We start from the raw sequence: 26,065 nt of genomic DNA on the forward strand, positions 1-26,065 counted from the left end.
ATATAGAAATATAATTGATTTTGTATGTTGGCCTTGTATCTTGCAATTTTACTAAACTCAATTACTGGTTTTCATATAGATTATTTGGAATTTTTAGTATAGAAATCATGTCATTTGTGAATATTGTTTTATTTCTTCCTTTGTAATCTATATGTTTTTATTTCTTTTCTTGAACTATGGCACTGCTTAAGACTTCTAATACAATGTTGAATAAGAAGAGTGACAGCAGAAATCCTTACTTTGTTCATCATCTCAAAGGAAAGCATTCAGTTTTTCACTATGAAATATAATGTTAATGTAGATGGCATTTATTAGGTTGAAGAAGTTCCCTTCTATAACTAGTTTGCTAAGAGTTTTTTTTATTATGAAGAAATGCTTAATTTTATCAAAGGCTTTTTCTGCATCTATTGAGATGATTCGATGGTTTTTCTTCTTTAGTCTGTTGATATGATAAATTAAATTGATCGATTCTCAAGTGTTGAACATCTTGCATTCTTAGGGTGAATTTTACTTGGTCATGATGTGGTATATATATATATATATATATATATATATATATATATATATTCAGATATATATGTTCAGATATATATGTTCAGATATATATATGTTCAGATATATATATATATATTCAGATTTGATTTGCTAATATTTGAAGATTCTTGCATCCACGTTCCTGAGGGATATTAGTCTGTGGTTGTCTTTTCTTGTAGGATTTATAGAGTGAGTTGGGAGGTATGTTCCATACAGGACTGGGACCAGGGTGAGCCACGTGAGGTACAAAATTTATGGCAGCAGTTACTCACAGGCACTGACCCTGCACTTGCATTACTGCCTCCATAGCAAGGCTAGTTTGTCAGAGGGTTTTCCAATATCTGCTCCACCCTAAGCTGCACTTCTTCCCTCTGCATTTGTACCTTGGAGAAGGCCCCTCTCCACATCTGTGACCCTCCCCAGCAGTAGACCTGTTGCTTCTTCCTTGCTAGCTTGGTAGTGAGGGGCACAGGGAAGGGTTTTCTGTTGTTCTGGTTCAGCTTTGATCTTACATGGGCCTCAGGGATGGGGTTTGTTCAATGACCCTGCCTCTCTTAGGAGGGCTTCCAAGGATCTGGGCCCAGCACACATTCCTGCCCTTTCCTATCAGCATAGAGCTTTTGTTCTGTGGGCGCAACAGACCAAAGGATTTGTGTTTTTCCTACAGTGGCTTCTCCAAGTCTACACCATTAGATAGGCTTTCTCCATATCTCACTCTGCCTGCTCTTTCTCATGACCACCCACGGAGGTTTGAGGAAGAGTCTATAATCATCTCTCCTTGGAGGTGACTACGGCCTGAATTTTCATGCCCGCCCCCCCCCCCCCAATTCATGTTGAAATGCTAACTCCCATGGTTAGGCACTAGTAAGTGGGGCCTTTGGGAGGTGTTTAAGTCATGGGGCCCTCATGTATGGGATTAATGTCCTGATAAAAGAGACCCCAGTGAGCTCCCTCACTCTTTCTACCAAGTGAGGATGAAGATATCAGCTATGGAGCAGAAAAGGGGCTCTCACAGGAGTGTGACCATATTGGCACCTTGATCTTGAACTTTCCAGACTCTGGAACTGTGAGAAATAGATGTTTGTTGTTTATAAGCAGCCCAGTCTGTGGTATGCTGTTATAGCAGCCCAAATAGACTATGACACAGTTACCTGTTTTTTGCCAGATTAGATCTCTATTTCCTAAGCAGAAAGTGGAAGTCTGTCAATTTGGCTTTAATTTGCATTTTTCTGATGATTGATACTGATGACAACTTGGCCATGTGCACATTACCACTTTTATGTCTTATTTTGTGAAATGTCTGTTGAAGTCTTTTACCAATTTTTATTGGGTTTTTCTTTCCTATAGAGTTATAGGCATTGTTTATATATTCTGGATACATTTCCGTCATCAAATATATATTTTGTGAATATTTTTTTTCAGTCTATGGTTTACCTTTTCATTTTCTAACCATGTCTTTGATAAGCAGAAGATTTTTTTTTCAATTTATCAATTTTTCTATTGTGGTTTATGCTTTTTGGTTTGAGAAGTCCTTGCCCAATGTAAGTTCATAAAGATGGTGTTCCATGTTTATTTATAGAAGCTTCATACTGTAAGCTTTGGTGTTTAAGCTTATGATCCAAATAAAATTGGTTTTTGTGTCTGATGGGAGGTAAGAGTTGAAGTTCATCTTTCTCCATTTATCCAGCTGCCCCAGACCATCTGTTGAGGTGATTTGCTTCCCCGTTGAACTAACTTTGTGTGTTTGCCAAAAATCAATTGCCGTATATGTGAGGGTTTATTTCTAAACTCTTTATACATGCCACTGATCTATTTATTGATTCCTACCATCCGGTATTATAGCCTTATAGTATGTCTTGAACCTAGTAACCTAAGTCCTTAAACTCTGTTCTTTTCTTCAAGTTTCAACTACTCTAGACCTTTTGCCTTTTCAAAGAAAATCCTTGCTGGGATTTTTATTGGGATTGCATTGAATCTATAGATCCACTTGGGAAGGACTTGTTATTCCTTAAGGTCTATTTCCTGGTTCGTGCTATAGAAAGGGCCTAAAAACAATGATACCCTAGCAAGGAGCACATGTGGAGTTCTTCACTAAAGATCACTTCTAAACACCATTCCCCACTAAAAAATATTAGAGTTTCTTAGGGCAATGTTTGATCCTAGCCCTTCAATAGTGAAATTATAAGGTAAATCTATAATACACCTTACCAGAAAGTAAGGATGAAGAAAGAAAGAATCAAACAAACTAGTAGGGACATGTCAAAGGACCCAGGAGCTAGTCTGAAGGGCCACTATTAGACACACATTGAATAACTTGAGAATAAAAAATTATAATAATGGATAATAATGCCTGGGATTTAAAAAGAATCTATAAGTCTGTGATGATATTCAGAAAAGAGAGAGAGAGAGGGAGGGAGGAAGGGAGAGGAAGAGGAAAGGTGAGGGTGGGGAGTTCTTCTCTACCAATAAATGCCAGCAAATAAATGTGGAAGGAATTATAGATTCAGAAAGTCACTGTTTGCACTCCTCTATGTTATGATTTAGTCAATCAAATGTTGTCAGTAAATGCTAAAACCACTGGGTGAAATGTTACTGGGAAACAAGATATTTACATGTTCTGAAAATATCAACATGGATTACTTATTGACTAGGAAGGGGGAAAGGTGCCTTACAGTGGAAAGCGCTGGCAAAACCACATTAACCAAGCGCTATCACACGCTTCCTGACGTGATGCAGTAGGAAATGCACAGCGTCATCGAGGTGGCATTCTTGTTAACAGTGTTTAACCGAAATCTAAACATGAGGAAACAGACAAATCCCGAATGTGGGGCATTTTACAAGATGCGTGGCTTGGATTCTATACACACACAATCCCGATGTTAAGCGTGGGTTAATTTAGGCAAATTGTACACAGGTGTTCAGGATGCTCTTATTTCTACTTGCCTGGAGGTTAGAAAAATTTCAAAATAAAAGGCTCAGGTTAAAGAAAGAGTGCATAGGGAGTCATTCCGGCAACCCCTTATTTTACACGGGGGGTAGTGGCGTTCACCTTGTGGCAGAGCACGGGCACACCGGCCATCTCTTCAGTAACGAGTTTGGACGTTTGAAAACAGATGAGCAGTTGGGAATGCGCAATGAGTTACTGTTTGGGAAATCTCATTTTCACTTCTGAGCTGGGGCAGAAAGACTTGGGAGAGAAGTGATGTTGTCATTAGCAGGTGCCCAGGCTCAGCCCAGATTTCCGCGATGGCATCAGCCATCTCCCCTGCAAACACGGCTCCTGAGCGAGCGCCTGCTGCTCGCCAAGATGACTGTTCAAACCTCCCTCTCCCGTGGAGGAGCCGGGGGGATGCTGTGAAGTTCAGGGAGCCATCCGTCTGACACACAGAGTGTGAAATGGGAATAGGAGTGTCATTACCAGGGCGCCCGGGTGACTCAGTCGGTTATGCGTCCGATTTCAGCTCAGGTCATGATCTTGTGGTTCGTGAGTTTGAGTCCTGTGTCCAGCTCTGTGCTGAGAGCTCGGAGCCTAGAGCTTGCTTCGGATTCTTTGACTCCCTCCCCCTCGCCCCGCCCCTCCCCAGCTCACGCTCTGCCTCTCTCTCAAGAATAAATAAGCATAAAAAAAATTTTTAATCATAAAAAAAAGAGGAATGTTGTTATCCCCGAAACAAAGAGTGGGAAAGTAAATCTTGGATGAGAACCAAGGGAAGCAGACTTCTAAGTGTTTGAAAAGGTGCTCAGTAGGGGGGAAAAGGCAGAATATAAAATAATATCTATGCTATGGCCACAAATCCACATAACCCATTTTCTCAGACTACAAATCTGGTCGCTCACACCCTTGTCTGAAGGACGAGGGCCCCTCAGTGTCACACTGCCCCCCAGACCCAAGGAGCTATTTCCGGGGATGTCTTACATGAACTACTGAAAAGCTCTCCTTCTTTATTCTTCCACTTCCAGCCCTCCCCCCGCCCCTCCCCCCCCCCCCACCCCACGATAGCACAGATGTCCTTCCCACAGCTACTGATCTAATGGGACCAAAGTGCTGTTAATCCCCTCAGCTGTCACTGGGGCAAAGGCAAGCTGTGTTCTACAAAGAACAAGCTGGTCATTTAAAATCTTCTTGGGAGGCTCACCTCCCATTCGATCACCTGGTCCCTCCAACTCATCTATGAAAATATTCCGACAATGAGGCCACTTGCGGGCGCTTCCCCACAGCGGCTCCTCTTACCCGAGACTCTTGTTAAAATGCAGGTTGTGGTTTACTAGGTCTGGGGTGGGAGCTGAGCTCCTGCATCGGTCTAGCAAGCTCCCAGGGATGCTGAGGCTGCTGGTCCATGGCCCGCGCTTTGAGCAGCAGGCTCCTGGAGCACTTAGTACTAAGTCCTATTGTGCTTAGCACCTGTGCCCCGCATGCTTAGTAGGCGTCCAATAAACCTGTTCTGGGGGGATGTCCGAATAAAATGAATTGTTGGATTTCATGTTATCGGAAGCAAACTATTGACGGCATTACCGCCTTCTAACCTAGCCTTAGACCTCATGAAACAAAACTCAGTCTGCATCCTTGATCCCAGAGACAAAATGCGACGTCAGTGTGATCTGACTCCCTACACTTGTCTTCTTGAGTAAATATCTAATAATCTCTCATTTTTATTTCATTTCCATAATATGATCTTCAATTACAGGCTCCCCGTCTAAAACCATCACTCACTCTCAAGGCAAAGTTCTGTTCTGTCCTCGTGGCTGGAAATGCAGCATCATCCGGCTTTGCTACAGAGATGACCCTGGAAAATATTCGTGTCAGGAGGCCCGAGCCCTCACGATGGCCCGTGTGTGACCCTATCTGAGTGACTGAACTAGACTGTGAGGTTCCTGAGGCCCAGTAGACTATGATTCGAGAAAAGTTCACAGGAACAAAAGCACTTAAAATACCTAAAGAACAGAATATCTGTTCAGGTACATGTGATTGACTGCAATTGTGGGTGTGGATGTGTGTGAATACTCAAATGTTCAGCTTCATTTATATATATATATATATACATATATATATATATAATCTATATTATAATATTTCATTTTATTATAAATATGAATGATAACTTATTAATATTAAATATATAATTTATATAGAGAAACTATATACACATAAATGTTTGCTACATATATGTATATTTTAATTTTTGCTATGTGTATGTATATATATATATATATATATAATTTTGCTAATTCAACCTTGTTCTAGATTTCACAGGTTAAACAGATTAAAACACGCGCCAGGAAGTAGACCTGGGAATCAAATGGCTTGCATGGTTTCCTCACTCTGCCACGGATTTCCAGTGTGATCTTCCCTAAGAGTTATGCAAACACACACAGAAGTGCACACATACACACCAGCATCACCACCAGAACCGCCACTAACGGTACCATCAAGCTTTACCAGCACCCGCCATGTTTCTGCTTCCATTGACCCCATCCTGTCTAGCGGGGGCACTTGCTGACTTGTGGCATGAAAAGGTTGCTTGGCTTGGGATGGGTTTATTTGCTTCTGTTTGTTATAATCAGATGAGCTTCCTTTTAAACAAAATTCTGTGCAGAACCCCAGTATACAAGACGAAAATGGACCTTCTGGCTAAAGCAGGGGAAACAATCTGAAACTCCACCTCTGTGTCTGTCCCTCACTCTCTGGCCGATGAACTCCATCCTTCATCAGTGTTCCCTTCCACTTGCAGGAAACCTTTGTGTGTGTGTGTGTGGGGGGGGGGTGTCTAATAGCTTCAAGACTAAGAAAATTCTGTCCCTTAATAATTCTTATTCACGAAACCTAGCTCTATCAGCTGGAATCACATTAAAAAAAAACTCCCTCTTCCATACGAAGCTCTTCCCATAGGAGTTAACATTTCTCTCCTCTTTCTTTGCTTCTTCAGATGAAATTTCCCCCATTTATTTGGCTCTTGCGTTACATTTTCAGGTCTTTCGTCATCTTACTCAGTCTCCTCATTCAAATTCCAGTTTATCATCATCATTTTAAATAGAAAACACAGAAAACCAGTGATGTTCTCAACAGATACGTGTCGTCAGCAGTATTCTCAAATCAAATGAGTTTTGTAGTTGTCATTATCTTGTGACCTCAAGCTTTCTTCTCTTAATGCGGGCACCAGATTTTGAAGCATTTGTAATTGTACAACTTGACAAGGAAAAATACCCTCCCCATTGGGGATGTGTGGGAGTGCCTTTGCAAGCAACAATTTTTATATTGGTAGTGCAATTCGGGGACCATCTTTCAGATAGAAATGGCGCTCTATTTTGTTTCTTCACTCATTGTAGAAATAGGTTTGTAATCCTTAGATTTCAGTTTTCTTTAAAATAATTTTTTTTAATGTTTATTCATTTTTAAGAGAGAGAGAGACAGAGCATGAGCAGGGGAGGGGCAAAGAGAGAGGGAGACACAGAATCTGAAGCAGGCTCCAGGCTCTGAGCTGTCAGCACAGAGCCCGATGTGGGGTTTGAACCCTCGGACTGTGAGATCATGACCTGAGCCAAAGTTGGACGCTTAACCAACTGAGCCACCCAGGAAGGTGTCCCTGATTTTGGTTTTCAATTTGTGGTAAAGCACACAGTTGTGAGTCCTGCTCCACTAGGGTCACCCCATGTTTTTCTTAGAGGATGGGTGTGAAGACGTTCTACTAAAAGATCTTCCCTCTATGACAGAATTTTCTCCATATTATTTCCACTCTACTGTCCAAACAATCAATATTTGTCATGTGGAGTACAGTACATATTCTTTACCACAGCTACAGGAAGGTGGTTCATTACTCTGTAGCCAATTGAGATTTTTCTTTCTTTCTTTCTTTCTTTCTTTCTTTCTTTCTTTCTTTCTTTCATTCCCTTCCCTTTTCTTTCTTTCTTTTTCTTTCTTTCGTTCTTTCTCTTTCTTTCTTTCTTTTCTTCCTTCCTTCCTTCCCTTCCCTTTCCTCTTCCTTCCTTCCCTTCCTTTTCCTTTCCTTCTTTCCTTCTTCCTTCCTTCCCTTCCCTTTCCTCTTTCTTTCTTTCTTTTCCTTTCTTTCTTCCTTCCCTTCCCTTTCCTCTTTCCTTCTTTCTTCCCTTCCCTCTTTGTTTCTTCCTTCCTTCCTTCCTTCCTTTCCCTTTCCTTTCCTTTCCTCTTCCTTCTTTCCTTCCTTCCTTCCTTCCTTCCCTTCCCTTCCTTTTCCTTCTTTCTTCTTTCTTTCTTTCTTTCTTTCTTTCTTTCTTTCTTTCGCAACAGATAATTCCTACCAACATACATTTGAACTCCCAGAACAGTTGGCTTCTGCTGTCTTGTTGGACTCAGAGAAGCAACAGGATAAGACTGATTTAAGGGACCAAGGTACCTTCATTTTGAGAAGCATGGACTACTACCAGTAAAACAATATTTAAACATAACTACTAATATACGTATAATTGTGTATTAATTACTTTTCTGAATCATTTAATTAATGTACCACACATTATCGAAAGCCACATATGAGAAGATAAAAAATAAACAGATAGAATAACATACAGCCAAATGGGGTTTCTAAGGTAGTGAGGGAGAGTTTGCTGAGCAAAGGTCTTGCTCCCACACATCTAGGTAATTTGTGAAGTGGGATAATACTTTGGCATATTAAACATATTTTTCCCCTCACGACAGCATATTATTCTTTCTCTGTCTCCTATTCAGTTGGCTGGACTGGCCCATTGTCAGTTACTCAGGGGAGGGATGGGACGAGCAGATTAGTGACAAGTCTTCTTGGCTTTGATTTCCAAAGACCCAAACTTAAAAGAGGGCAGAGGGGATTCCTGGCATGAAATGAGTGTTTGAGAGAATAGCAAATAGTCCCAGTAAGGGTCTCCCTTGCAAAACTGTCACTAGGTTAAGAGTAGGTGATGGTGGGAGGCAGAGTGGGTATGGAGGAGAAGGGGAGCACCAGAAAGCCAGCCTCAGCTCACGGGGGCACCAGGCCCCCCCTGCCCCCCGCCCCTCCTCCCCCCCCCGCCCCCCCCCCCCCCCGGGGCAGGTGCTGGTGCCCGGGCCACTCCCATGTCTCCCGCCTCTCATTCGCTGGCTGGGAGACACAACATTCCACTTTGACTGACACTTAACCATTTCAACAGGATCTTTAAAAGTGAAGATTCTTGGGCATACCCCAGATTCTTAAACATGCGTCTCACTCCTTATCTCTATTATTTTGGAAAACTATTTGGAGAAAAGAAATTATTGGATAAAAGTGTAAATAAACTTCTTAAAGGTTTTTTGATAAAATCATTTCAGAAAATGTTTACACTACCACCAACAGTGTTGGGAAAAGGTTCAGCCTCATTAATATGAAGAAAAGCACATTAAAACAAACAGGAAAACCATCTTTATAACATTAATATTCAAAGCTGACAAGAGTATGAAGAGATTTGTCCCCTCATGCATGGTGACATTATTGACTTCAGTTAATAGGCTTTTTATTTCAGTTGCCGAGAAGAAATGGAGGAAATTTACATCTTATAAGCACCTTTCTTAGGCTAGGTGCTGACCTAGGTGTTAACATGCATTATCTCATGTAATTATCACTGTACCCAACGTGGTGGGTATGATCAGTAACCAAATTTTTAAAGGGAAAAAGAACTAAGAACTAAGTGAAATTAATTTGAATCATATACTTTACTTAACCCAATACATCAAACTATTATCATTTCGACACAGAAGTATATAAAAAATTATTAAGGAGACCTTGATACCTTTCTGTACTAAGTCTGTGTTATACTCAGAGCCACCTCGATGGAGATTAATCACATTTCAAGAGCTTCATAGCCACACATGGCTAGCGGCTCCCATACGGGACAGTACAGAGCTAGAGAGCTGGGACAAGTTTTCTCAGAAAGATTATGCTAAGAAACTCTCATTATACACCGTCAGAGGTGTTGACTATTTAGCACAATGTTTCAAATCCCAGGGGGAGAATTCTACCATTATAACCAAATATCTTAATTTCACCAAGCCATTCAGTTCTCACAAGGAGCCAATTTTATACTTGAGACATTTTAAAGTTCTTTTCATTTCCACCCTGATTTATCTTTGGCTCCCATAGAGAGCTTTTTGCCGGGGGATGGGGGGAAGGGGTCTCAGTTCTAACAAGTAACCCTGCAAAGGTCCGAGACGCTCTCCCCTGATCCCATGTAGATGTGAAAATCAATGTCCCTGACTCCTATGGCCAGCAGTCTTCCCCTGGGGCAAACGTGGCATCAGTTTCTGTGTTTGTAACTTTGATTTTTAGTTCCCTTGTGTTCTCGTGCTGGAGGACCCTCCCCTACTCCCCTTCTTCCTTGTGAGTTCAGAAATGCATTTTTTAAATTTTATTTTTGAGAGAGAGAGAGAGAGAGAGAGAGAGAGAGAGGGGATGCAAGTGGGGAAAGGGGCAAAGGGAGAGAGACAGAATCTCAAGCAGACTCCACACTCCGTGCAGAGCCTGACACGGGGCTGGATCCCACGACTCTAGGATCATGATCTGAGCTGAAATCAAGAGTCAGACACTTAACCAACCGAGCCACCCAGGTGTACCTTAAATGATGTATTTTTATCCAGAATTTCTCTTTGGTCATAGTTGTGAGTTTTGGGTTCTCGCAGTCTGCCATCTTTTGCCCAAGCCAAACGTTCTTGTATTTCTTATATTCTTTCTGTTACACCAGAAGAGAGGCAAAAAAGTAAAGGGAACTTGTTACCAAAGAAAAACTCTGAGTCATGCTTTTGGCTTCTGGTTTTCATGCGTTCATTCACCACACGCTGTGGATCCTTGTTATTCACGGATATAGTGCAGTTTGCTTATTGTATTATATATATTATAACGTATATAATATATATAAAAGAGTAGGGGTGCCTGGGTAGCTCAGTTGGTTGAGCAACCAACTCTTGATTTTGGCTCAGGTCATGGTCCCAGGGTCATGGGATCAAGCCCCGTGTTGGGCTCTGCACTGAGTGTGGAGTCTGCTTGGGATTCTCTCTCTCCCTCTCTCTCTGCCCCTCTCACCTGCTCATAGTCTCTCTCTAAAAAAATAAAAATAAAATAAAAATAAAAAATAAAAAAAATAAAAAAGAATATATATGTGTGTATACGTGTGTGTGTGTATATATATGTGTGTGTGTGTGTGTGTGTGTATTATGTGTGTATGTGTGTGTGTGTGTGTATGTATATTATGTGTGTATGTGTGTGTGTGTGTGTGTGTGTGTATATACATATATATATATATATATATATATATATATATATATATATATTTGCAGATCTGTGATCTGCAAACTGCCCAGTCCTGAGCCAGACCCCTGTATGTGGCCCGTGCGCCCCAGGAGGCGATGTTCTTCTGCTTTTGTCATCCCAGGGCCAGGAGCCGGGCATTCAGGGACAGCCCTACAGCCCGGAGCCTGCTGAACTGTTCACATGAGCCTGTCCTAAACTGTTTACCCTGCTCTGTCTTTCTTTTCCTGCAGAAACCCCAGAAAAGTCTGTGGCTAAGTGCTCTCCTTGCTCCTGTCTTCTGTCTCCTGACCACCCTGGTGCTTCCCCAGGTGGCCCCGCATGGTGGCCTTGCCTCATGCCTGCAGGACCTTCGGGTATAATAAACTTTGTTTCCCTGAATCTTTCCTGTGCCTGCTCATACAGTTGCATCTGACTGACCAGCTCATAAAAGAATATAAAACACTCCAGGGGTGCCTGGGTGGCTCGGTCGGTTGGGCGTCCGACTTTGGCTCAGGTCATGATCTCGTGGTTTGTGAGTTCAAGCCCCACATTGGGCTCTGTACTGACAGCTCGGAGCCTGGAGCCTGCTTTGGATTCTGTGTCTCCCTCTCTCTCTGTTCCTCCCCTGCTCACGCTCTGTCTCTCTCTGTCTCTCAATAATAAATAAACATTAAAAAAATTAAGAATATAAAACACTCTAAAATTAATGCGGGATCATTCAGGTACGTGCTTGTACAGAGCGGTGAAAAATTAGTCACCCAACACACACGTTCCCATCTAAGGTTGAGCAAGGCGACACTGTGCCTTCTGCATTCAGTTCCCATACGGCCAAGGACTGCCCTTTTTACATTTACTGCTGCGTTTTAGCATTTCTGGGCTTTTTGTTGGTGATTCTGCTGTCTAAAATGGCCCCCAAGTGTAGATCTGAAGTGCTGTCTCATGTCCCTAAGAGGAAGAATGCGGTGATGTGCCTCACAGAGGAAACACATTAAGGCAGCTCCATTCAAGCGGGAGTTAGCATCAGCGAAGAGCTTGGCGTTAACCACAGCCAGCTCCAAGGCCTGGGCTTGCCAAGGGAAATGGATTCGAATCTACAGCAGATGGGAATATGCTGGTTTTATTCCTCATTCATTGATTAGCTAATTGATGGGGCATTGTACCTGCTTAACCTGCAGGCACGTAGACAGAGGTTCCAAATCTAGGGAAAGGGTCCCTTTCCCTAGAAGGGAAAGAAATGGCAAAGGTGCATCTACCGCACTTGGAGGAAGGGTGGGTGCTGGGCCACCCTCACTATGGACTGTGCTTCCACGGAGATGGGGGCGCACAGACCTGGACCTCTCTCTGGGAGCACGCTGCCCACTCGATTGCTTTGCGTGCAAGTTTGGAAGAGGTCTCATTTCCCTTGTCATGACAGAAAACTTATATCCTCTAAGTGGATCTGGTGGTATTGATTACGTCATCTACCAAGTAAACAGACCACAGACCACTGAGTTTGGGAAGACAGCAGTGGAACAGGTACGCAAGACTATCCAAGAAGGCACGTGTCCTATCCTTCCTTGGGGAAACAGAAAGCTTTTGATTCTTTGTTCCACGTGGCCTTGACAGAGGCACCTGCATCTTGCCTGTGGCCCCCAGGAGCTTTGCTCTATGAATCAACCAGCTACCAAAAGTCCGGTAGAGAGGACCATAAAACGTCTGACAAATCACCACAGTGCTTGGATACGGAGACGGGCCAGAACTTTCCCCACCTGTTTCCACTGCTTCTGGTTTCAAGACGGATACAAAAGGAAAATGATTTGTGATAGATGCTCGGAGGAGGTGCTGCAGAACCTCCATCAGAAAAGACTGGAAATGACCACCGTGTGATCAGTCGGCCATTATTGCAGAAATACTAACCATTCGCAATTAAATCAGTCCTGTGTGTTGCAAGAAACATGGGTCAAAGCAAGGGTCTCCCCTCCTCGACAGATAGAATGATTTTACCAGATTAAAAGTGGGCTGTTCGTTTTTTGTGGGATGTAGGGAAAGCAGTGATTTGAGGAAACATTGTGGCTTTGAATGCTTACGTTATAAACTAATAGAGGGAAAAATGAAAATGAAGAATTAATTGAGCAGAACACAGATAAGGAAACACAGAAATGAACAGGATAAAAGGGGGGAAACCCAGGGCAAACAGAAAGCCCGAAGTAAGACAGCAGAAAAAAATCCAAATATACCCGTAATCACTATTAGTGTAAGTGTATTAAAGACCTTGTTATTACAGAGGTTATGAGGTTAGATTTTAAAATTTAAATATGTACCATTTACAAAAAAATAAAAATAAAAATGTTGACAAAGAAAAGTCCGGAAAACATGCACCAAGCAAATGTTATCCAACAGAAAACTGGAGTAGCTATGTTGATCCCAAGCAGAACAGACTTCAAGACAAGAGGCATTCTTTGGCATGAACTGGTTGACAGTAAAATGATGAAAGGGACCGCTTGTATGTACCCGACACTCCAAAAGGGACAGACTTACAAGAAGAAATTGACAAACTCACAAACACAATGGGAGATTAACACACACCTGCCAGACACTGAGGAGTCGAGGAAAACTAAGAATCAGGAAAAATAAGGGGAGATTTGGAAAGTCAGGCTGACAATAATATTCTGTGTTCCTGTAAAACGTCATCAAGTTCTTAGGAACGCTATCTTGTCGTCAACCTTATTAAGAAAATGGAGAAGGCACGCTAACCACCTTTCATAAAACGGGAAACAAAAGAGCAGAGAATGTGACAGTCCCTATGAAACAGCCATGCAGGCAGCCAAGGCAGAAGGGAAAACGCTCTTTCCTGATGCCAAGGTAAAACCTCTCCCCTGTAAATCAAGTGTTCTGGAAATTCCCTAATTCCTCTTCCTGTCCTTTTTCTTTTACTGCCTAGCACAGACATTGAGAAACTATGCTATTCTATGTAACCGCTCTGAGCACTTTGGAGAAATGAGCTTTATAAATATAAGGCACTTCTTGTTTTGTTTTTTTTTTAATTTTTTTTTAAGGTTTATTCATTTCTGAATGACAGTGAGAGACAGATCACAAGCCGGGGTGGGGCAGAGAGAGAGCAGGACACAGAATCCGAAGCAGGCTCCAGGCTCTGAGCTGTCAGCACAGAGCCCGACGCGGGGCTCGAACTCATGAACCATTGAGATCGTGACCTGAGCCGAAGTCGGACACCTGACTGAGCCACCCAGGTGCCCCAGTATAAGGCATTTCTATTCGAATATGAAACCGATCAGCATTTTCTTTCCACTCAGGCCTCCACATGCTAGAGGATTTATACCCCTAAACGACATTCTGTTGCTGAATTCATGGGAGATACTAATAGCTCACCAAGGCCAGAGAAAAGCTCAAGCATAGCACAGAGCCACGCGTGGGCTCTAGCAGAGGGACCGAAGGGAAACCACTGTTTGCTAGAAAGGACACCCTGGGGGCTTTTGCTCACCAGTTGGCTTTTTTTCTGTCCAAGGCTCTCTCCAAGCCTCCAGCAGATGCAGTCAGACACCGTGTTGCAGTTGTAAAGCAAATAGACTGCTCTAAGAAAAGCATCTTTAGGACAACATGCTCAGCCACCGCTCAGGGCTACGTGGACCCCACATGGGACACTCTTAGTCCCAGGCTGAGAGTTCACAGGAGCAATGAGCCAACCCCAAAGCCAACCCAGATGGGCCAGGGGGAACCTATGGGCCCACGTCTGTTTGGAGGGGGGATGGTGCGCTCAAGGACGGCCAGTAGCCGCTGACACCAAGAGGCTCCCATGGAGCTTCTGCGGCTTTGGTCTCAGGTGGAGAGATTTTGCAGGAAGTTGAGAAGAGAGAGCAGATGGGCAGAAAAAAGGAGGAGGAGGAGGAAGAGGAGGAGGAGGAGGAGGAGGAGGAGGAGGAGGAGGAGGAGGAGGAGGAGGAGGAGAATATGAAGAAGCAGCAGCCAATGTTCACTGCATCTCCTTCTAAATCCCATATTCTTGGCCGTGGTTCTCAGATGGGGGTCATTTTGCCCCCGGGGGACATAGCTGGGACAGTTTTGGTTGTCACAGCTGGGCAAGGGAGGGTATGCTCTGAAGTCTCAAAGGTAGAGGGATACTGCAAACATCTTACAAGGCTCAGGACGGCCCCCACGACATCATCTGGCCCAAAATGTCAATAGTGCCAAGGCTGAGAATCCCCACGGCTCTCGGGGTAGCAGTGTTTGGTATCTTCTTCACAAGACTGCTTCTCTGGTATCCCAGAGCTCAGAAGGGCAGAAAGGGGGGTTAAACTCAGGCTTCTAACTGTCTACCCCTCAGCCTACACAAATTCCATTACTGCCTAATTATCTGAAATGGGGAGAAATAAGATCTCTCCCGAAGACGAATATATGAACGAACGGACAAGTGAACGAATGAGTTGGATTCAGATCTCTAGTTTCATGTCGCTGCTGATCTCAGGAGAAGCCCAGCCAGGCAGCTCCAGAAACAGGGAACCGAGTGAGGTCCAATTCTACGTGTCTACAACCACGGCTGAGGCTGTGGAGGGTTTGGCTTTCTTCCCCACAAGGGCTTTCCTTTTGTGCCACAAAATACCTGTGAGCATTAAAATGTTTGGATAGTTCCAGAAGTCCACTTACCTTTCATCTAGAGGAACTTCAGGAGGCGGGAATGCCCGTCTAGGAGGGGAAGGTGTGGTCTTATCCAGAGGTCCGGACACAGCCTGGGTCTTGTATGGCCCTTCCAAATGGTTCAGCCCACATGAGACTCAGATGCTCACCGTGACTCTGTCCTCGGTGTCCTTACCTGTGAAACAAGGAGGTTACCTGCCTACAGGTCCCCATATCTTTGCTGGTACATTTGGAATGAAATCGAAAGCCTCTCCCCTGGGTGTTCCTTACCTCCCAGGGTGAAGCCAGCCTCCTGACTCAACACCTGCCTGCCTGCCTCCCATGTCCTCAATCCTTCTCTTCGCAGGCTCTCTCCCTCCCAAACCTCCTTCCTGTTTGAACCTCTGCCCTCCTCTCCTTGTGTGAGTTACCTGTGTCGAGTCTCCAGCACAGGCATGCTCCCTTCAGCACTATGGTATTGGCCATGCTGAGATTAGGCTGTTTTTACATATCTGTCTCTACTGTGATGCCTGTAAGAACAGGGTTCTCGACTTCTTCCAGTTCCTCAGGCTCCTCCTGCCAACAACTGCTAGGATAGCAGATGCTCAAAAGTGTTGGATGAACAGATGAAAAAAAAAATGGGTAAAATTCAAATGATTTCCCCTCAGAAGCTCTAGGTACACTGTGCCCGTCTCCCGATATGCCCTTTGATGGACACAAACTTAGAAAGCTCTGTGAGTCACCAGAGATAACAGTGCGTCTCAGAACCCACCAGAACTACAAGTGAAAAGATAAACTTCAAGTCACTTTGTCTGCTTTCAGAGCCAGTCCTGCGTCCAGATTTCCAAAAGGAGGGGCGGCCTGACAAGGATGCAAGGAAGGCTGAAATCAGGAAGAACTAAGATCCCTGATAAAACTCTTCAAAGGAGCGGTTCTCAATTTAACAGAGTATTTTTTTTCCTTTTTTTTTATCAATGAGCACGTTGCTAGGGCAGGAGGGGAAGTGGGAAGGGGGAGGACCGGTGGAAGGTGTGTGGGAGGGGTCAAGGATACAGAGTGCCTGTCATCTCCATGACGCGGACAGCTGGTTCGGTCGTATTTTAAACGAAATCGCGTCCCAGTGTAGACACTACGTCTGGAATTACAACCCACCCCGTGATCTGTCACTTTTATATATATGCACGAGGGAGTGGAGTGGTTTCCATAGAGAGGGACGATCACGGCCCACTTGGGAACAATACAAGGAAAGAAAGAGCAGTGACCCCAGCCGAGACAGAAGTTCAGGGGGGATGTTTCTGGGGCAGATCTCCTGGTCCTGAAGCGGCTGCCCCCCTCACTGAGCATTTCCACTGCGGAGGGAAGGCCACTCACAGGTAAGATTTCGGCTGGGGACGTGTCCATGAGGGAAGAGTGAGCTTATTGGCCCTACACGAGGCAGGAGGTGCCGGGGACTGGACAGGGGCGAGAGACCAAGGCTGCAGGTGTCCCTGGGCACCAGCCCCAGGCAGCCCGGTGCTGAACAGCACAGTCTGAGCTTTAGGTGAGGAGAAATCCGCCCTCCCTTTTTGGCCCAGAGAGACCTGCTTGGCAAAGGTAACAGATTGGAGGCAGAACGGGTTCTTGCAAGTGTATTTTTCTGAACAGGGTTCAGCCGTGAACAAGAAAATCGTGTTTACAAATGGGGAGATGGTTGGGAATAGCAACTGGGGGCTGTAACTCCCCACGGGCTGCAGAAGCAGGGGCTGCTGTGCGTCCTGCTTCCTCTCTGCACACCTGCCAGGCAGGCGACGTCTCCTCCTCGGGATGTGGAGACCGAGAGGCTAAGTGAGTCACCCCGGGGAAGTGAGAGCATGAGGGTGATTTTGAACCCGGGTCCCTTGCCTTCAAAGCCTGGAGTCCTTTCTCCCTTGCCAAGCCAGGACACTAGAGGAAGGGGACAGATGTCTGTAATGACTTGGTGCCACCTGTGAGGGGGAGGAAACATGAGGATGGGTGTTTGATGTCCCCAGTTAATGTCCAAGTTCTCTGAGAAATGCTGTTTGTGACTTTCTCCTCAAACACGGCAATCGAGCATACACACGCCCACCCCCACCCCCACCCCCACCCCCACACAGTTCTGAGAACGGATTAAACAAGATGAATGAGAATACTGTCAGGGACATGTTATCTACAACTGCTCTTCTCCCGGCTGCCCCGAGTAGAAGCCCTCACAGCCCCTCTAAGGGTGAATTGCTTGGACGTCTGTGGGAATCGGTGTGACCCACACTCGTAAGGGTCTCCCCTAGGAGACCTCTTCTCCCAGAGGAGAAGCGCTCATTACCATAACACCTGCTGGAACACATCAAGTTCCCCTAGATGCCACAGCCAGTGTTTTAGAAAATGTTTCTTAAATTCAACTCCTTGTCAGGGTTTGCAGATGGATGGGGTGGGACGGGGAGTCATTCTGCCTTCCTCACAGCTGGAGAAGGGGCTGGAGAAGGGGCTGGAGAAGGGGCTGGAGAAGGGGCTGGAGAAAAGGGCTGGAGAAGGAGGCTGGAGAAGGGGCTGGAGAAGGGGCTGGAGAAAAGGGCTGGAGAAGGAGGCTGGAGAAGGGGCTGGAGAAGGGGCTGGAGAAAAGGGCTGGAGAAGGAGGCTGGAGAAGGAGGCTGGAGAAGGGGCTGGAGAAGGGGCTGGAGAAAAGGGCTGGAGAAGGGGGGCTGGAGAAAAGGGCTGGAGAAGGGGCTGGAGAAAAGGGCTGGAGAAGGGGCTGGAGAAAAGGGCTGGAGAAGAATCTGGAGAAGGGGGCTGCAGAAAGGGGCTGGAGGAGGGGGCTGGAGAAGGGGTCAGCACGGGGCCACCGGTGTGTTTGCCTCTGGTCAGCTCCGGTCTTTGTTGCCCTGGGGTCCCCTCCCCCTGGGGGTGCTCTGCTCTCACAGGTCCCTCACTGCCTCACGTCGCCAGGCGTGACTCTGGGACAGCTCTGAGAAGCACCTAGAAAAGTACTGCTAGATCCCGACAGAATGACCCAGAAAAACACAGAGGTAGAGCTTTGCCCCCTAGAATCTAACTCCAGGGGCAGTGCTGTTTTCACAGCAGGCAGCAGGGAGATCTTGAACCTGTGTGTTGTGTCACCAGGGGCGGTGGCAAAGGATTCTGGGGAGCGTTAAGAGGGGAGACTTGCTAGGGAATCAGACGTTACTGGGGAGCGAAGGAGGGCTCTTCCCTGTGGAGAGCTTCTCCCCTGCCGACCCCAAACAAAGCTCTCTCTATAGCTTCCCTTCCAGCGTCACCCCTTTCTCTGTGAACTGGCTTTTGGGTCTTTAAATCCTGTCGGCCTTACAAGCCCTTAGAAACTGCTCCAAAGCCTTAAGGTGCCTGCAAGGCGCAGGGCGGCTAACGCCACGATTCCATACGATGTTTACCCAGAAGAACGAACTGGACCCTCAGTAAACGACAAAGCCGAAAGTCTGGTTATCGAACACATTACACCCCCCGGAAAAAGTTCTCTGGGCGTTTGGCGTGCAATTCTAAGGAGCGCCCGGGAGGACCAGGACACCAAGAAAGCTGGTTCTCACCACGTGGTCCAGGGACCCGCAGCATCAGTGTCCTCTACGAGGGTGTTAGAGATGCCTCATCCCAAACCTACCGATGGCGCCTAGATTGCGTTCAAGGCAAGAGGAGGCCGTGGGGCTAGGACGGAGGGAGTGGCATAACAACCAAAAACTAAAAGCCAGAAATATACCACAATAAAGATAGCGGTCTGCAGGATCAAATTACTGGCTCAAATCAGCTGGCATGTGTGGATGTAGGTGTAGACAGATAGAGATAGAAATATATAGATACGGATATCACTTCTGAAATGGTCGTGCGTGAACTGAATCTTATCCTATTAGGACCCGGAGATTATTTATGTGTAAACAGTCTCCTCTACTAAGTATCTGGCTACAGCAAGAGCTAATCTGCCTCGATTTAATCTTCCACATAAGCTTTATGAGGCAATCATTGCTATGGCCATGTATCAGATGAGGAAATTGAAATGCACCGGGTTTCAACAATCTGCCCACAGTCCTCAGGCAAACCAGGACGAGGTGGATTGGAACCTGTGTCTCTCTAACTCCCAAGTCTGTGTTGACTTCACTGCACACTGCCACATGCATGCCCAGATGTAGCTAGTTCATGCACTGGGATTTTATAAAGGATCACGGTTTGTTTGTTTTTTTCATAACTGTTTTGATAAACTCAAAATGTTTATGATTTAAAAAGAAATGAACAAACAAATAAAGCAACCTGGTCTCTTAAGAAGGGGGGGGGGAGAAGAAGAAGGCAGTAGGTGCAATGTGGAGTGTGTGAGAAAACAGCAAGCTTCTAGAGAAAACTTGCCAGGTCGGTGTGTGTGTGTCCAGGGTAAGTGAGAGAGCGAGGGCTTACAAGATTCTCCTTTAGAGACAGAACAAGGCTCAGGTATTTAAGGGTCTGTTCTAGCCTCGTCCATTCACAGAGTAAAGAAGTCGGGAAGTGGGAATGCGTTCATTCATTCCCACTCATTTTCTGGGAAATGACCTGCTCAAGGTCATGGTGACAATGATTTGCAGAGTTGAGGCTAGAACTCAGCATGGGACTGCCAGCCCCTCTCACCTCTGCCTGTAACCACAGAAAACAGAATGATCGTATGCTAGCCTAGCACTTCTCGATGCCCAGAAGGACCCCCATGTTGATTTATTTATCCAACTTTTCTTACTTAATAAAAACTACCTTAATGACAAGCAGTCCCCCCAAAGTTCCATAGTTAACCACATCTTTCTTGCTTCCTTTTATGGGAGCCAAGGATGTCTTAGACAGAAAATAAACTCCAGGGGCACCTGGATGGCTCAGTCGCTTAAGCATCTGACTCTTGATTGTGGCTCAGGTCATGATCTCATGGTTGGTGAGTTTGAGCCCCACATTGGGCTCTGCACTGACAGTGCGGAGCCTCCTTGGGATTCTCTGTCTGCCTCTCTCTCTCTCTCTCTGTCTCCCAAAAATAATAAATAAACATTTAACAAAAAAGAAAGAAAAGAAACTCCAAGTTCAGGTAAAGCAACCAAAGTGAAGAGGGCAGCCTTTTACTCTTTGCGCTTCCTGGGATGGTCCAGCAGCGCATACGGGAGTACGTACGGGTATCAGCACATCGGGTGTGTAGGATGGCCAGAAGCCCTTCCTCTGGGGGTGAGTAGATGAAACCCCACCCCTTGACCTCACGTCTCTTTCTCATGCATGAAGGTGACGGTAGAGTAAAGGAACCTCCTGTCCTTACTTCAGAGCTGGAGAGAGTGCGGCCAGGCAAAGCCACGGGGGCCGGGGTGTGGGCTGGGCTTGGTGCTAGGACACAGGAGGTAAATTCTGCCCACTTCACCATGTTCCTAAGGCATGGTGACCACACACAACCCAAATTCTGACCGCCTTCCGACACGCTGTGAGCTATTGTTGCACAGGAGGCTGGGCAGAGGGCGGGAACAACCCCGCGTGAGCCCTTCTCCGCTGCCGGAGAAAGCAGCTTAAGTTCTTGCCCAGCACTGTTGCTCAGGGGCCCAACCACCATGATGGCTTCAGACCAGAACAGTCCGGGTTACAGGAGGGCCCCTGAGCTGGACACTTCCATTGCCACACCTGTTCCATACCCTAAATATAGGGTTTTTTTTCCTTTCCTTTCTTTTTAAAAATTTAAGTGTTTATTTATTTATTTTTGAGGGGGTGAGGGGCAGAGAGAGAGAGGGAGAGAGAGAATCCTGAGTGGGGTCCATGCTGTCAGCACCGAGCCCGACGCAGGGCTCGAACTCACGACCCGTGAGATCGTACTCTGAGCCATCAGAAATCACCTGAAGGGTTTATTCCAACCCAGGGGGCTGGCGCCAGACTTTTTGATCTAGCAGTTCTGGGGCAAGAGTTGAGAATCGTTTGCATTTCTAACGAATATCCCAGTGATGATGCTGGTCTGGAGACCACACTCGGAGAACCACTGGTGAGTAGTAACCAAGCCCTAGTGAATGTTCACCCCTGTCCTTCAGAGCTTCAAGCCCTTCTCACACCCCTGCCCCACGTCCCTGTTTTCTACTCCAGGAAGAGATGCTGAAGCCAGCCCACTTCCTGCTGCTGCTGCTGCTGCTCCCGGGGGCCCCCAGGCCGGGCCTCCCCCAGAAGTTCTACAAAGCCAAGTCCTTGGTCAGCTGTATCAACACAGCCCTGCCGGAGGCCAAGCAGAGCCCGCTGGGGGACGCACCGCTGCTGAGCAAGAGAAGCTTCCTCTACCTGCCCAGCCAAGACCCATCCTCAGGAGAGGACGAGGAGCGGGTGCAGGAGGATGAGGACAAGAAGAAGAGGACCTTCCCCAGCTCCGGGGGTGGTGGCGGGGCCGGAAGTGGCCGGTACAAACACCTGTCCCCGGCGCAGCCCAAGGGAAGGCCGTCCCAGGACAAGGCCAAGAGCGATCGGCGCACCAAGTTCACTCTGTCCCTCGACGTCCCCACCAACATCATGAACATCCTCTTCAACATCGCCAAGGCCAAGAACTTGCAGGCCAAGGCGGCTGCCAACGCACACCTGATGGCACAGATTGGCCGGAAGAAGTAGAAGCAGAGGCCGGCGGGAGGAAGCGCACGGTCAAGGGCAGGGGCGGAGGTCGGGCCAGCTGCTCCGTATATTGAGGGATGGGTCCAGCTCTCCACGCTGCTTCACTGCTCGCCCCCTCCGCTCCTCCTCTGCCCCCAGCCAGCTCCCTCCTCCCCTGCACACAGACACAGAAGAACAGCACTGCCACCCTGCACAGACAGGAGGCCCGTAACCCCTCTCCCTACATTTGAACTCTCCTTCCTCCTTCCCCGTGACGGGAGACAAAGGTCCTGCTCTCCACGCTCCTCCTCCACGCCCCACACACCAGCCCAGCCAGGAGAGGCGTCGCATCGCTCACCATCCTGACTTAGGGCCCCTTCCCTTCCCTCTTTCCCCCATTAAAACCAATGGCTTCTGCAACCCTGGGCTGGCTTGAGTTCCTCTTCCTTCAGCCAGCGGCCTTCACACCTCTGAGCGTGCAAAAGGGGAGGTGAATGAGGGAGGTAGCTGATGAGTCCATTCCCCATCTCTCCGGGGACAGAGCGGTTTTTGGTGGTCCTAGGAGGGGGTAAAGAAGGGCTTGGAAAGGCCAAGCCGGCAGGACCCTGCCAGCCGTGGCTCAAGCTAGAGCCGTCTCCGGGGTCTGCTCCCACCCAAGAGGCACCACCTGGCATCTGCTCTAGAATGGGCACGGGGTTGCTGGGGAGAGAGCTTTCATGACACCCCAAACTCCTCCATGGCTGGGCATGGGGCCGCTAGGCCGTTAGCAGGTGTTTATCAGACCCGCAGTAAGAGTCTGCTCTCCAGGAGTCAGCACGCTAAGTGACCATCAAAATCTGGATTTGAAAAGAAGCAAATATTGGTGCACCTTCCTCGGTGGCTCAGTCGGTTAAGCGTCGGACTTCAGCTCAGGTCATGATCAAACGGTTCAGGAGTTTGAGCCCCACACTGAACTTAGCGCTGTCAGCACAGAGCCCGCTTTGGATCCTCTTTCCCCCTTTCTCTCTGCTTCTCCCCAACTTGTGCTCTCTCAAAAAGTAAGTAAAACATTAAAAAAAAATAGGAAATAATAAAAAGAGAGAAAGAGAGAGAGAGAGGAGAGGAAGCAAATACCACCCGGGCTGTGTAAGTGATGAACTGCAAAGTGATTGCAACTGGCATAAAAAAATATATGAGGCATTCGGAGATTAGAAGGTTTAATAGGAGTAAAAGTCCACTATAAAGAGATATCAGCAAGAAAACTGAGAAAAAAAGAACTTCCCCCCAAATAAGCAAGGATGTGAATAGATCTCTCCCCTGCGCACCCCCCCACACAAACACAAATAATCTCTGCATGTATGAGAAGCTGGTAAACGTCATGCCTACGAGAATTGCACTCATACACAATGTCTCACCTCGCAGTGTGTCCATAAAAGTCCATCAAAAGTCTGTAAGTGTGACGACTAACCTAGACTCCACGGGTGAGGTGACTAGCCTCCCTCCACTACTGCTGGCTGGCAGGAACATAAGCACTAGAGAGGCACTTCGGAAATACTTAACCAAGTTACAAGTTCATTTTTTTAAGATTTTATTTTTAAGTAATCTCTACACCCAACATGGGTCTCGAACACATAACCCCGAGCTCAAGAGTTGCGTGTTCCAGCCAGGTGTCCCTACAAATTCATTTTACCTGTATTTATTTTTTTAAGTTTATTTATTTTGAGAGAGAGAGAGACAGAGAGAGAGAGCAGGGGAGGGACAGAGAGAGAGGGAGAGAGAGAATCCCAAGCAAGCTCTATACTGTCAGTGTTGAGCTGGATGTGGGACTCAGTCTCACAGACTGTGAGATCATGACCTGAGCCAAAATCAAGAGTCGGACGCTTAACTGACTGAGCCACCCAGGAACCCCCATTTTGCTTTTAACTCAGCAACCCTGCTTCCAGCAGAAATTACTGGAAGAAGTGAGACTGGACATTTTTTTTAAATGCTAAGTTAAACTTGAGATGAAAAATACCTCATCTCTTAACAGGACCAAAGCTCAAAAACCTGAAAAGGCAACCTGTTTCCATCCTGGAAAAGCCCCATGGCAGAGCAGAAAGAATTGTAGCCCGAGACTCAGAATACCCACATGGGAGTCTAGGGTCTCCTCACTACATGGCCCCGAGCAAATCCTTCCACTCCCCGTGCCGATGCCCCGGGAACCCTGCTTCATGAACGTGATCTCATCGATTTCTCACAAGTATATTTTAAGGTAGATATTATTTTCTCCATTTTGAGGATTTTTAAATTTGCACTTTATTTATTTTTGCTCTGATAACGCATATTCTGTTCACACAAAAGGACAGGAAATGGGACGAACTTGGCTGATGAAAAAATCAAGCAGGGGGTCACATTTTTAGTTTCACAAACAACCTAAAACTGGAACATAAAAGTTGGAGCGGGTGGGGCGCCCGGGTGGCTCAGTGGGTTGGGCGTCTGACTTCGGATCCGGTCGTGATCGCCCGGGTTGTGAGTTCAAGCCAAGCCCCACATCAGGCTCTGTGCTGACAGCTGGGAGCCCGGAACCTGCTTTGGATTCTGTGTCTCCCTCTCTCTCTCTGCCCTTCCCCCACTCTCTCTCTTCCCAAACTAAGTAAATATTTAAAAATTAAAAAAAAAAAAAAAAAGCTGGAGCTGGCATCACAATGCAGGCAGGCTCAGTGTCACTGCTGGCTCTTGTCTGGACCCGATTCATTTTTTTTTAAATCATGGTAGATGCATGACAAAAGCTCCGATCAAGAGAGTGGTAAAGACACAGGTCCCTGCAAAAACCAGAGTGCTTTTTCTCTTTTTGTAAATATACCACCACCTGGTAAAGCTAAAATTTATCTTTGTGGGGGCGGGAAGACAGAGGCTGGGAGGAGCGAGGGCGCCTGCCCAAGTTTCCCCGGCTGGGAAGTGACCACGATGCCTCCACTTGCCCCTGCATGCAGGGCTGACCCTTCCCACGCACCAGGGGCATAAAGACGCCAGCCGAGCCCCTGCCTCACAGAGCTGGCGCGAACCTCAGCGACCCACGGGCGTGCAAGCCACCGGGAAGCGGCACAGGCATTCACTCGGATTTGGGATTATTACGTCCCCAGCAGGTGCGTTCTGAGCCTTCCCCAGGAGTTAAATGTGAGCATAAGTGCAGTTAACCGACTAGAAATTTGCCAAAACCCGCCCCAGAGACAGTGGGAAAGGGCGGGTTTGTGCAGGAGCGTGTCCAGCATTCTCTGTCTGAGCTCCCTCTGACCTGAGTGCAGCCCCGGCCAGAGTGGAGTTCACGGTCACGCGCTAGAAAGCCAACGGCCACACCCACAGATGGCCACCGCTGCACCTGCCACCTTTGACAGAACTTTGTAGAAACACATTTTTTAAAAACCAGAAAATAAAGACGGTAAGTTATCCTATAAAGGTCAACGGACTTTCTAACAATCAGAAGAGTTAGCACCGAGGCCCCTCCTCCGAAGTGGGTTTAAATGAAAATAACGATCATAATTATAAGAATGCTTTGGCTGTATCCACAGAGAGACCGTGGGATGGATAATACCACAGGGATCAGTGATCTTTCCTTGTCAAGGATCAGTAGGACTCATGCATCACTAGTATCAATTCCTCATGATCAGGAAAGCAAATCACACCACAGGAAAGATTTAGAAAAAGTTGTGGGGAATGCAAAGGTGTACGAGGTTCATGGGAAAAATTTGGAAGTAGTTTTACGGGGTGATAATGATGAGTTCACATCAGTGAAAATTCTCAACACAGTTTCTGCCAGATTCTTCGTGTTGGTTTGAGCTCCCTTGAAAAAGTAGTTGAAAGTCTTTATTTATTTATTTATTTATTTATTTATTTATTTAATTCTTTATTTATTTTTGATAGACAGAGTACGAGTGGGGGAGGGGCAGAGAGAGAGGGAGACACAGAATCCGAAGCAGGCTCCAGGCTCTGAGCTGTCAGCACAGAGCCCGGAGTGGGGTTCGAACTCATGAACCGCGAGATCATGACCTGAGCCGAAGTCGGACACTTAACTGACTGAGCCACCCAGGCGCTCCAAAACTCTCTTTTGAAAATAAAACAAGCCTTGGGACGCAGGGGTGGCTCAGTCAGTTAAGCGTCCGACT

At 46.5% G+C, this 26,065-nt stretch overlaps 2 protein-coding genes across 2 annotated transcripts in view; one reads left to right on the forward strand and one right to left on the reverse strand.

Annotated features, from left to right (window-relative positions):
• LOC122223817 (aldo-keto reductase family 1 member C3-like) overlaps positions 1-15,643 on the reverse strand; it is a 92,965-nt gene extending 77,322 nt beyond the window's left edge. Inside the window, 1 exon segment of the mRNA XM_042944753.1 lies at positions 15,411-15,643. The gene's annotated coding sequence lies outside the window, so the exon portion shown is untranslated.
• A 5,688-nt stretch (positions 15,644-21,331) lies between these two features.
• UCN3 (urocortin 3) lies at positions 21,332-22,357 on the forward strand. Its single transcript, XM_042948359.1, has one exon. The coding sequence runs from the start codon at positions 21,462-21,464 to the stop codon at positions 21,963-21,965; it is 504 nt and encodes a 167-aa protein (XP_042804293.1). The 5' UTR covers positions 21,332-21,461; the 3' UTR covers positions 21,966-22,357.
• The last annotated feature ends 3,708 nt before the right edge of the window (positions 22,358-26,065 follow it).

This window comes from Panthera leo, chromosome B4, assembly GCF_018350215.1.
Source record: "Panthera leo isolate Ple1 chromosome B4, P.leo_Ple1_pat1.1, whole genome shotgun sequence".
In the NCBI taxonomy this organism is placed as follows: Eukaryota; Metazoa; Chordata; class Mammalia; order Carnivora; family Felidae; genus Panthera; species Panthera leo.

Excerpts from the sequence above, each read along its gene's own strand:
- UCN3 (XM_042948359.1), top strand. The coding sequence starts at position 21,462 with ATGCTGAAGCCAGCCCACTTCCTGCTGCTGCTGCTGCTGCTCCCGGGG.